The sequence below is a fragment of the Salmo salar genome, chromosome ssa05 (genome assembly GCF_905237065.1).
Source record: "Salmo salar chromosome ssa05, Ssal_v3.1, whole genome shotgun sequence".
In the NCBI taxonomy this organism is placed as follows: domain Eukaryota; kingdom Metazoa; phylum Chordata; class Actinopteri; order Salmoniformes; family Salmonidae; genus Salmo; species Salmo salar.
This window is the reverse complement of record NC_059446.1, coordinates 76,083,155-76,095,736: the sequence shown is the minus strand read 5'-3', so window position 1 is coordinate 76,095,736 and position 12,582 is coordinate 76,083,155. Positions and strand designations below refer to the sequence as shown.

Genomic DNA, 12,582 nt, shown 5'->3' with positions numbered 1-12,582 from the left:
GAAAATAATCCTGCAACAACAGGAAATGTGAATTCTAATTAAGTGGACATCTTCATGGGGTTGATACATGTTTCGTAAGGGAAGGGAAAATCAAGTCTGAAATTTCAAACCACAAATACACTACTAGTTTGAAATGTCAGCTGTCGCCCCTCTCTGGAGGACAGAGGGGTGGGTAAAGGAGGAGGACTGAAGGGTGTTAGCGTGTGTAAAGGAGGAGAGGGTGAACGAACCAAGAACAGGGGATAAAGGAGCAGACCAACCAAACAGAGAGAGATATGGAGTATGAAAACCAGAATGGCAGAACGAGTAGAGACCAGGCCTATGTACAGACAATGCATGGTACCTACGTGGTAAACTAGTTTGGAGCCACAGATTCTTCAAGGTAAACCAAACCCCATGAGTGGAGTCCAAATCCACAGCAGAGAACTAGCCCCAGCCTGCTACACACTGGGAGGAACGCTGCATACTGTAGCTACACACTCACCACTAAATTACATTTGGTTTATAACTGTTGTTTTATATCACCTTTATTTAAACCAGGAAGTAGCACACAGATAAAGAATGTGGAGCCCTGGTCAATGAGACAGCTCATGTAGAAAACAATCATTCAGGATATAAAACCACAACAAAACCGATAAAAACAAATGTACATTTCTACCTCTCCTGCTGTAAATCTTTCATTTAGACTAGAGCCAGATACACTTCAATAACTTTAATCACTTTTTTAATAATGTTCAATTACTAAGCAATTACTCTTATTGCATATAAATGTGTGTAATGCTTAAAATGATACATGTTTATAATTGTTAATAAATGTCAAAATACTCATTTATTAATAAGACATACTGTGTATATTAGTTTATTAATACATATTAATGAATGTTTTATAAAGTGCTAGCGAAGAGTCTGCTAGCTAATTGTGCAGCAGTAATAAATTACAGCAGCCAGGCTATAGTCTTTGTTCCAGCCATTTTAACTAGATGGCTGACTTTATAAACCCCTGTTCACACATCACTGCTTCTACTTCATTAAAAGTATAAATCCTGATTTCTATGGGAAAAGGTGACAAGCCAGGGCCCTAAATCATCTCTATTAACAGCAGCCTGCTGTGTGTTGTGACTGTAGGAGCCTGGAGTTAAGGTTAGATGTCAGCTGTCGCCCCTCTCGGTCCTCCACTAGACCCTCACTGCAGTAGGATGACGCCACTAGACACTGATATCGGGTCAGTTTTGTTGTTCAGCCTTAATGGTTAAGGATCGGGTTTGGGGAGGGTGAGCTGATCCTAGATATGTGGTTAAGAGAGCACTGTGGTGTGGTATATTGCAGAGACGGAGGTAGAGGGAGGCAGTGGTCGCTTGGCCAGGTTTATGGGCCTTGGGACGCCCTATAGCTTCTCAACAGCAGCTCAGGGAAAATGGCTGAACCTAAACTAATCACACAGCCAATATCCTCCTCTGGACAGAGGCAGGGGAGAGAAGAGGAGGGAGAGGAGAGGGCAGGGGAGAGAAGGAGGAGGGAGAGGAGAGGGCAGGGGAGAGAAGGAGGAGGGAGAGGAGAGGGCAGGGGAGAGAAGGAGGAGGGAGAGGAGAGGGCAGGGGAGAGAAGGAGGAGGGAGAGGAGAGGGCAGGGGAGAGAAGGAGGAGGGAGAGGAGAGGGCAGGGGAGAGAAGGAGGAGGGAGAGGAGAGGGCAGGGGAGAGAAGGAGGGGAGAGAAGAGGGAGGCGCAGGAGAGTGGGCATGAGAGCAACAACACACACACACAGGCCCCTGGGGACCCTGTCCTGGGTGCAGTATCACAGACACACTGATGGGTTTCTGATTGGGTGGTGGTGCAGCAGAAAGTGTTTTCCTTGCCACAGAGTGTGACCCTTCTAGCTTCCCCTGAGAAAGAGAGCGAGAGAGAAAGAGGTGCAGTGGTGTTTCCCAGAAATTTTAGGTGGTTCACAATTCCAGGGCCCCGTTCCAAATAGTTATAAAACTCATCCTTCATTCCTTGAGGAATTTATATTTAATTGGTGAAAACAGTAGGATGGCAACCATACATTCAGTCATCCAATCACATACGTGCAGGTCAGATTTCCTCAGGGAAGGGAGGAAGTAGGCATTTTATAACATTTGGAACTGTCATCTACGTTAAAATATTTGGGTTCAGTTAAAGGGATACTTTGGGATTTTGGCAATGAGGCCTAGGTTTGGGCGCTATCCAGATTTTCACAACGTCATTGCATCCTTCTCTCATCCAAGGATTTACGCTATTACCGACTAAGTACACAAGGGGGCGCCACAAATGGGGAAAAAAGCCCATTGGGCATCTATTACCAGAATACTGACAAAATTAGCACAAGTAATAGCTCATTTCCATGGAAGCTGTTAGCTAAATATATGCAAAGACAGGCAATCCAGCTCATAAGGATACATATATTGGTAGGCGCTACCAAATATCATTTTTGGTGAGTTTGAACATTTACAAGTGAACGATGGCCCATCTCCTCCTTAATTCAGCCACTTACCTAGATAACTAGCAAGTTAAACTTAGGGGTTGCGTTTTTCTGCGTTTTTCACAACAAAAAGATAAAACGCATAAAATAATATCTGGCAGCATTTTATGAACACAGATCTAAAATGATTGTTATTTCTGCTCAGCATCAGTTGCACTCCTCCACTCGGATGAGACTTCACAAACAGGCCTTCTATCAGCAGACAGAAATCACACTTAGCTGCTTTTCTCCGCTAGCCTACTTTCCAGTAAAATGCGAGATTAACTTTAAGCAAAACATTACCAAATGTTTCTGGCTAAATTGTTTCTATGATAAACATTAGAAATGTGATGGCCATGAATCGTTTTCGAAAAAAATACCTCACTTTTTCATTGTAAGCTAATTTACTTGTGCGGCTGCCAGCCGAATAGCGTTGCACTGCTGCCAAATGTGGTGTTGCACCAATACATTTTTTGCGAAGGAAAACAATATTTGCATGCCCCTGATCACTCTTTTGAAGCAGAAAAACACTTGACTTTCAATATAAAACAACGCCTGTCAATAGACATTTACATTTACATTTTAGTCATTTAGCAGACGCTCTTATCCAGAGCGACTTACAGTAGTGAATGCATACATTTCATACATTTTTTTTTCTTCCGTACTAGATAGCTGGATTCACCTGCTCCCGCTTTCTCCTGTTGTGCTATTTACAAACAAACACCTGACTGGCTCAACTGTGTTGGGGAACTACGGTAAGCTTTATAATGGAAAATAATGAAGAACGGTGAAATGAAGAAAGCAATCTGCTTTATCTCCTAACATATTGCACATGTTGACTGCAGGTATTTACTTCAATTAGCTACAAATATTAAAATGTATTTGGAAATAGTTTTTCAATACCCCAGTATACACGGTATACCGCCCAAGCCTAATGAGGCCCTTTATCTACTTCCCCAGAGTCACATGAACTCCTGGATACCATGTTTATATCTCCACGTGCACGTGAATCAAGATGATAACTAGCGCAATTGCTAACTGGCGTTAATTTCAGCGTTGGCTCGTGAAATTACCTCCAGCCTCCTTAATACTGGACACAGATACATTATACATTGTAAAAATTCTGAAGTATCCCTTTCAGGCCAATCAGATCAGTGATTGATGAACACAGGGGTAGGGGCCCCAGTATGTTGCTGGGGCCCCTACCTACCTGGCTGGCAGGACAGTTGGTTAGTAAGCTATGGGAAACCCTGAGGTGGTTCAGCTTCCACAGCTCTAGTCTTCAATTAGCTGTTTGGTAACACCTGGATCTGCAGGTGAACCTCTCTCTGGCTGACTAATGACCCCAATCAACTCATTACACACACACACACACACACACACACTATACAAAACCACACAGCACGCTCCCATTACCAACTAAACACTTACACATGGCAGGGGTTTGGAGTCAAACACGCCTGTCAGCAGAATAGTTCAGTATCTAGGGCCGTGTTTGAATGCTTCCTACATATAAATCACTACCACAACATGGCTAGACAAGTGAAAGCAAGGGTTTCCACTACAGAACTAACACTAATGCAGTCATGTCAGAACAGTGATGATTACCTTAATGAAGGAAGGAAGGAAGGAGGGAAGAATACATCAGGAGAATTCCTGAGTCCTGTTATAGTTAGACCTATCACACAGCTCAGTTAGGGCACCACTGGGTTGGAGGTTGAACGTTGCCCAATCTCAATGTGCTACAAGTTCACTCAAAGTGGACTAATATGCATAAATACTATGGCGTTGTCCTGTCTGTGCAGTAGGCTAATGCAAAAGGACGTGGGCTACTCATGCAGAAACGTGAGATAATGGGAAAGTGAAGTTGATGGACTTGTTCCAAATGAGCAATGCATAAACTCTACCAAATGAACAATCCCTAAACTATTCCCCCCAGCTTCAGAGCAGCGGGGAGGATTTCCATGGTTGTTCTATAAACACTTAGCTCACCTAGAGTTGGTGGAGTTCCAGTAGACGACGTGTCTCTTGGCCGACGCTGTGCACGCGATGTTGAGCAGGAAAACGGTAGTTCTCCAAACCGTGACAGCTCCCGGACTCCAACCGCACGCCATCACGGTTAGCGGGCGAGGCAGGCGACCCACGGAAAGACAGCACGAGGGGACCGGGGTGGGAGTGGTTGGTTGAAAGAATTCGGTGACAGGTAGACTAGTGGTCCCGGTTAACGCAGAGTAGAATCACCTTTATTGACGCAATACTCCCGTTTAAACGTTCTCAAACTAATTCACCAGAATACCTTCCTTTCGGGGGACATCCTATGTGGAAACCGTTGCTGCATGGTGAATAGTCAAACGATTGAGAGACCCCTCGAAAGTTGAACACAAGAAAGTCAGATAGTTTGGTAAAGTTGCTGACTGATACTGAAAAGGATAGCCTCCTTTTTGCTGGAGCAGCACAACTTATTTCCTTATGTAAAAAAACGATTAAAAGTAGACTAACTTACCGAGTATATGCCTAAAGTTAACTTGCAAGTTGTTGATAATCACCTGCTGAACTATACTAGGTTAAAATCGAAGCGTTTTCTGAATTCGAGTTGAAATCAGTTGATAGGTGTCAGTGGGTCCTGTCTGGAGCGGTGCGCTGTGATTTGGGTTGGGAGGAGCACGGGGCCAGAGGGCCACGGGCGAGGGAGGGACCCAGGAAACTTTAAACCAATCAATGCAGCGCATGGGCGGTGTCAACATTCCATAGTTTTCTAGAGGTGTGAGCTGCGCCGACTTGTGTGAGCTGAGGGTGTGGTGCATCAAATAGGTTTCTTCCTCTCCTCGTCTTCCCTTAAGAGTATGGACAGCAGAAGGCAAAGAAAATGCAAAATTATGCGGAAGTTTATTAAAATATAGGTTGTACAAAATTATGGTTGACAAAATATTTAGAAAAAAGACTGACAAAACAAAGAACAATATGAAAGAAAACGAATAGACCTATGCCATCTAGGCATTCCTGCCAAAAGACTTACAGTACTTAAGTTGGCATAGGTGGGGTCTACCCCAGGCCCCCATGTCCTGTCTGGAGCAGGAAGTCATGAGCTCTGCTGGTTGGCTACTGCTAAGCAACCTAGCGGTGCCCCTATCCACAAAGTAACTCAGAGTAGAAGTGCTGATCTAGGATCTGTCCATATCACTAAAAGTTCAAACTGATCTTAGATCAGCACTCCTACTCTGAGATGCTTTATGGATATGGGCCCAGGTCTTCCCCAGAAAGACTATGTAAATGATGATTGCCAGAATGGGCCAAAAATGTTTTCAGATGTCCGTTTTGGCCTTTAAAAATAGTTTATTATGATGAAGTTCAATCCCCACATTTAATTATTTTATAGTACGCTACAAATGGAGATATTTAAGTAAATAGTGACCCATTCTGACTACTAAATTAGTCACACAGAACCATGTGTCAACACAGACCAATCCACGCTCTTTTCACGTGCACCTAAGGGGGTGTGGTGTGCTATCCAGATGAGAGGGCGGAGTCAACGAGCCTGTCAGGAGGAGATGGAGGGGCTGACCAATGTCTGAGGGGCTGAGAGAGGATGACAGAGGATGGCTGTGGAGATGGAGGGGCTGACCAATGTCTGAGGGGCTGAGAGAGGATGACAGAGGATGGCCGTGGAGATGGAGGGGCTGACCAATGTCTGAGGGGCTGAGAGAGGATGACAGAGGATGGCCGTGGAGATGGAGGGGCTGACCAATGTCTGAGGGGCTGAGAGAGGATGACAGAGGATGGCCGTGGAGATGGAGGGGCTGACCAATGTCTGAGGGGCTGAGAGAGGATGACAGAGGATGGCCGTGGAGATGGAGGATTGGCTCACATTATGTTTGAAATAATTGTATAGATTTTTAATTCCCAACTCCGTTGTATGTCTGAGGATATTCTTTATGACAAAATGATGCTGTTGCAGAAAGGATAAAGATAGTCTACAAACATATACAAATATAGAATCGAGATGAAATCATTTTATCATTTATATTTAATCATTTATCCCCTTTTTAGATTTGACAGAGAGTCACCATGCCAGCAGGTTCTGCTTTTAACTGTACTAATCGGCACTCCAAAGAATCTTCATTTTTTCCCGGTAAGTCAGTCGTAATTCAGATTATTATAGTTAATATTTGCTGTCCGTTTTGTTTTTCAATGTTGAACTGGCTAAGTTCTAGGTAACTCTGAACCTAGCCAAATGCATGCTAGCAGATACCCATAGACTTCCAGTCAAGAAGGAGGAATGAGGAAGAGATGAAGAGAACCATCCAGAACAGAGCTTATTGGAGGTGCAGGACCTCTGCTCCACTAGCAGCTGAAAGGATTACGTCTAGTAAGTCAAGAAATGAATACACATTATATATATTGTGTGTGTGTGTGTGTGTGTGTGTGTGTGTGTGTGTGTGTGTGTGTGTGTGTGTGTGTGTGTGTGTGTGTGTCAATCTCCTTTTGATGGCATTCTTGTGCATCTGATGTTATGATTGGATTTCAATAAAAGCTGGTTGCTTTTATGAAAGCAATTTGAAATGCAATTCCAGACGTGAAATATTAGGTTTACTACAGTAGATGGATAAATTCCATCACAAGTTAGATATCATGCATGGCTACATTGACTGTGACCTCACCTTTAGACTGTAATGCAGTCTGTAATGCAGTCTGTAATGCAGGCTTACAGTATATTAGTCTATCAAGCAGCCAGATAGACAGCACAGCCGGATGCAAGATAAGTAATCTATCACACACACACACACACACACACACACACACACACACACACAGTAATCACAGTCAAAGATAGGCTATGCTTCGAAAAGCAGTTTCCAGAAAAATCACACTTTCTTCCTGTCTCATCTCTCTTCTCTCCAGGCCATAGTTACTGTTTATAACCTTCTTCCTCATTTATGTTGAGGTTTGTGTAGTGGATGTGTGTGTGTGTTGTGGGTATTAATTCTCCTGTTGTCAGTGGGCCCCAGGGGATGGTGTAGTAACACTAATCACCTTCTACCTCCGTGGGCGAGAGCCACCGGTGGTCCTCTATAATTATCTGTGCGTGTTTGAGTGTGTGTGTGTGTGTGTGTGTGTGTGTGTGTGTGTGTGTGTGTGTGTGTGTGTGTGTGTGTGTGTGTGTGTGTGTGTGAGAGAGAGAGAGAGTGTGTGCATGGTACCATCTTCTCCTAGCGTGTTTGCTCCATACCTCATGCAGACAGTTACATGGCTAGCGTCGTGTTATTAGGAAGGTCCTGTCTCTCTTCCTGTGTGTGTGTGTGTGTGTGTGTGTGTGTGTGTGTGTGTGTGTGTGTGTGTGTGTGTGTGTGTGTGTGTGTGTGTGTGTGTGTGTGTGTGTGTGAGAAGAACAAAACATGTGTGTGAGTGTGTGCATGCATGCGCACACATGTGTGTGTGACGCCAGGTCTCATTAGCTCACTTCCTGATCATGAATTTCCCATGATGCATCTGTGGTCCGGTGTTGCTAATTTGTTCCCTGTGTGTTGTAGCACACCCCCAGCAACATTAAATCAAATCAAATTGTATTTGTCGCATGAGCCGAATACAACAGGTGTAGACCTTACTGTGAAATGCTGAATACAACAGGTGTAGACCTTACAGTGAAATGGTTACTTACAAGCCCTTAACCAACAATGCAGTTTTAAGAAAATACCTATAAAAAAAGTAAGAGATAAGAATTACAAATAATTCAAGAGCAGCAGTAAATAACAATAGCGGGCTATATACAGGGGGTACCGGTACAGAGTCAATGTGGAGGCTATATACAGGGGGTACCAGTACAGAGTCAATGTGGAGGCTATATACAGGGGGTATCGGTACAGAGTCAATGTGGAGGCTATATACAGGGGGTATCGGTACAGAGTCAATGTGGAGGCTATATACAGGGGGTACCGGTACAGAGTCAATGTGGAGGCTATATACAGGGGGTATCGGTACAGAGTCAATGTGGAGGCTATATACAGGGGGTATCGGTACAGAGTCAATGTGGAGGCTATATACAGGGGGTACCGGTACAGAGTCAATGTGGAGGCTATATACAGGGGGTATCGGTACAGAGTCAATGTGGAGGCTATATACAGGGGGTATCGGTACAGAGTCAATGTGGAGGCTATATACAGGGGGTACCGGTACAGAGTCAATGTGGAGGCTATATACAGGGGGTATCGGTACAGAGTCAATGTGGAGGCTATATACAGGGGGTACCGGTACAGAGTCAATGTGGAGGCTATATACAGGGGGTACCGGTACAGAGTCAATGTGGAGACTATATACAGGGGGTACCGGTACAGAGTCAATGTGGAGGCTATATACAGGGGGTACCGGTACAGAGTCAATGTGGAGGCTATATACAGGGGGTATCGGTACAGAGTCAATGTGGAGGCTATATACAGGGGGTACCGGTACAGAGTCAATGTGGAGACTATATACAGGGGGTACCGGTACAGAGTCAATGTGGAGGCTATATACAGGGGGTACCGGTACAGAGTCAATGTGGAGGCTATATACAGGGGGTATCGGTACAGAGTCAATGTGGAGACTATATACAGGGGGTACCGGTACAGAGTCAATGTGGAGACTATTTTCAGGGGGTACCGGTACAGAGTCAATGTGGAGACTATATACAGGGGGTACCGGTACAGAGTCAATGTGGAGACTATATTCAGGGGGTACCGGTACAGAGTCAATGTGGAGGCTATATTCAGGGGGTACTGGTACAGAGTCAATGTGCGGGGGCACAGGTGTCGAGGTGTACATGTAGGTAGAGTACATGTAGGTAGTACACATGTACATGTAGGTAGAGTACATGTAGGTAGAGTACATGTAGGTAGTACACATGTACATGTAGGTAGAGTGCATGTACATGTAGGTAGAGGACCTGTGTGTGTGTGTGTGTGTGTGTGTGTGTGTGTGTGTGTGTGTGTGTGTGTGTGTGTGTGTGTGTGTGTGTGTGTGTGTGTGTGTGTGTGTGTGTGTGTGTGTGTGATTTGCCCCAACAGAGTATAGCTCCCTCAGGCTGATGCACACTCAGGAGGGTCTTTCTCTAGCCTGATCAGGATGGTTAGTGTTTCTCTCACCTCTTTGTCCGTTTCTCTCTCTCCTTCTCTCACGGTCTTTTCTGGCCCTAAGCAAGCTCAGCTCTCAGGTCAGGTTCTTCAACTGACAGTTAAACAGAATTGCAGAAGCATATCAGAGATGTGGATTCATCTAATTGTGCAGATGGTTATTTCACATTAACAGCAGAGGTTCCCAACACGTGTCCTTAGTCCCTTCCTCATTGGTCAGACAGACGATGTTGTCCATGTGGTCCATGTTGTCCTTGGACAGCCGTCTCTTCTTCTGTCCTGGGGACTCCACTCTACTGCTTGTGTTATTATGCTGTTGGCTTGTTGTTTTCTCAGGTGTTCCATCCATGTCCATCTTCCCAGCCCCAGTCGGTTAGCTATTAGCTACGGGCCAGATATTGATTTTATAATGAGCGTAAACAGCCTGAAGTCTGTTGTTGTTGTGTGATTAGTTACATGTTATGGTGGTAGAGGTTTAGGAAAGTGGAGCCAATTCAGATGACTCAAATCCTCTTATCACCACATTTGGCCCCATTTCTCTCTCTCTCTCTCTCTCTCTCTCTCTCTCTCTCTCTCTCTCTCTCTCTCTCTCTCTCTCTCTCTCTCTCTCTCTCTCTCTCTCTCTTCTCTCTCTCTCTCTCTATCTCTCTCTCTCTCTCTCTCTCTCTCTCTCTCTCTCTCTCTCTCTCTCTCTCTCTCTCTCTCTCTCTCTCTCTCTCTCTCTCTCTCTTTCTATCCCTCTCTCCATCTCTATCTCTCTCTCTCTTCTCTCTCACTCTTATCTCTCTCTCTCTCTCTCTCTCTTCTCTCTCTCTCTCTCTCTCTCTCTCTCTCTCTCTCACTCTCTCTCTCTCTCTCCTTCTCTCTCTCTCTCTCTCTCTCTCTCTCACTCTCTCTCTGTCTTTCTCTCTCTCTCTGTCTCTCTCTCTGTCTCTCTCTCTCTTTCTATCCCTCTCTCCATCTCTATCTCTCTCTCTCTCTCTCTCTCTCTCTCTCTCTCTCTCTCTCTCTCTCTCTCTCTCTCTCTCTCTCTCTCTCTCTCTCTCTCTCTCTCTCTCTCTCTCTCTCTCTCTCTCTCTCTCTCTCTGTTGTACAGTGATGTCAGGGAGCCATAATCCTGTTATCTGCACACACACAGGCTGACACCATGCCACTCGCCAGAGCTGTAATCAACTACCCTGTACACACACACACACACACACACACACACACACACACACACACACACACACACACACACACACACACACACACACACACACACACACACACACACACACACACACTGAGCCACTCGCCGAAGCAGTAATCAACTAGCCATGAACAGACGCACACAGTGTGATCATGTTTTCTCCCCGTCTTGCTAACCTGTACATACAGTACTTCTCTGTCTGATCCCTCTATCTCTCTTTGTTATGCCCCCTCTCCAGCCGGGTCACTAGAAATACACACATTTCAGACGTTTGAGAAGGGCCTGAGAACATCGATATATATGCCTTCCTCGCTCACAAAAAAGAAATAAAAGCAATTGCCCAGCACTGGGCCCAAACTCCTGGTACTGGGAGACAGAGCCTGCACTTCACAGTGATCTAACTAGCCACCACACCACTAAGAATACTGAAGATACCTGATGGTTATAACGCACTGTTTTTCATTATTTTGTTTTAAGCCTTCCCCAAAACATAACCCTAACCTTAACTACTTGGAATGAATGCCTGAACTGTTAACCTTTTAGTTGTTTTGTTTTAACCCTGTCACCAAGAGGAGTGAATGCTTCAAAAACGTTAATCCATAAAATGTCAAATTTCGAAGGGGAAATATTGTTGCCCTCAGTTTACAGCACTAATGCCCCTCTCTCTCTCTCTCTCTCTCTCTCTCTCTCTCTCTCTCTCTCTCTCTCTCTGTTCTTCACCCTCCATCATAATCTACCTCTTCCACAAGCCTAACATAGATTTATGTTACAAATAATAACCATAGAGAATAAATGAACCAAACCTCAATGGAGAGAAGGAGAGGAGATGATATGATGAAATCCTAGAGAAATGCTGCTTCTGTTACAATGTGGAGAATGCTCCCTGTCCTCCCACACGCACCACACACTTGACTTTCCCCTCTCTCTCTCTCTCTCTCTCTCGCTCTCTCTCTTGCTCTCTCTCATGTTCTCTCCCCTTTTCTGTCTTTCTCCCTTTCTTACTCTCTCTGGAAGTTTTAAAGTACATAGTTTTGTGTTCTTTCTCCCCCTTTCTCTCTTTCTCCCCCTTTCTCTCTTTCTCCCCCCCTTTCTCTCTTTCTCCCCCCTTTCTCTCTTTCTCCCCCTTCTCCCCTTTATCTCTTTCTCCCCCCTTTCTCTCTTTCTACCCTTTCTCCCCCTTTCTCTATTTCTCCCCCCTTTCTCTCTTTCTCCCCACTTTCTCTCTTTCTCCCCTTTCTCCCCCCTTTCTCTCTTTCTCCCCCTTTCTCCCCTTTCTCTCTTTCTCCCTCTTTCTCCCCCCTTTCTCTCTTTCTCCTCCCCTTTCCCTCTTTCTCCTCCCCTTTCTCCCCGTTCTCTCTGCCTCCTCATATTTCTCTCTTTCTCCTCCCTTTTCTCCCACTTTCTCTCTTTCTCCCTCTTTCTCCACTTTCTCCCCTTTCTCTCTTTCTCCCCCTTTTTCTCTTTCTCTCCCCTTTCTCTCTTTCTCCCCTTTCTCCCCCTTTCTCTCTTTCTCCCCCTCTTTCTCTCTTTCTCCCCTTTCTCCCCCTTTTTTCTTTCTCCTCCCCTTTCTTCCCCTTTCTCTCTTTCTCCCCCTTTCTCCACTTTCTCCCCCTTTCTCTCTTTCTCCCCATTTCTCTCTTTCTCTCCCCTTCCTCTCTTTCCCCCCTTTCTCCCCCTTTCTCTCTTTCTCCCCCGTTCTCCCTTTCTCCCCTTTCTCCCCCTTTCTCTCGTTCTCCCCCCTTTCTCCCCTTTCTCCCCATTTCTCTATTTCTTCTCCCTTTCTCCCCCTTTCTCTCTTTCTCCCCTTTCTC

At 45.1% G+C, this 12,582-nt stretch overlaps 1 protein-coding gene across 2 annotated transcripts in view; it reads right to left on the bottom strand.

Annotated features, from left to right (window-relative positions):
* Positions 1-5,140, bottom strand: part of LOC106574641 (ephrin-A4) — a 60,494-nt gene extending 55,354 nt beyond the window's left edge. The window contains exon 1 of one of the 2 annotated variants that reach the window (XM_045718919.1): positions 4,469-5,140. In XM_045718919.1, coding sequence (XP_045574875.1) covers positions 4,469-4,590 — 122 coding nt within the window. In that variant the 5' untranslated portion in view covers positions 4,591-5,140. The remainder of the gene's footprint in view (positions 1-4,468) is intronic. The other variant, XM_045718918.1, reaches the window with a different exon arrangement.
* Positions 5,141-12,582: the final 7,442 nt, after the last annotated feature.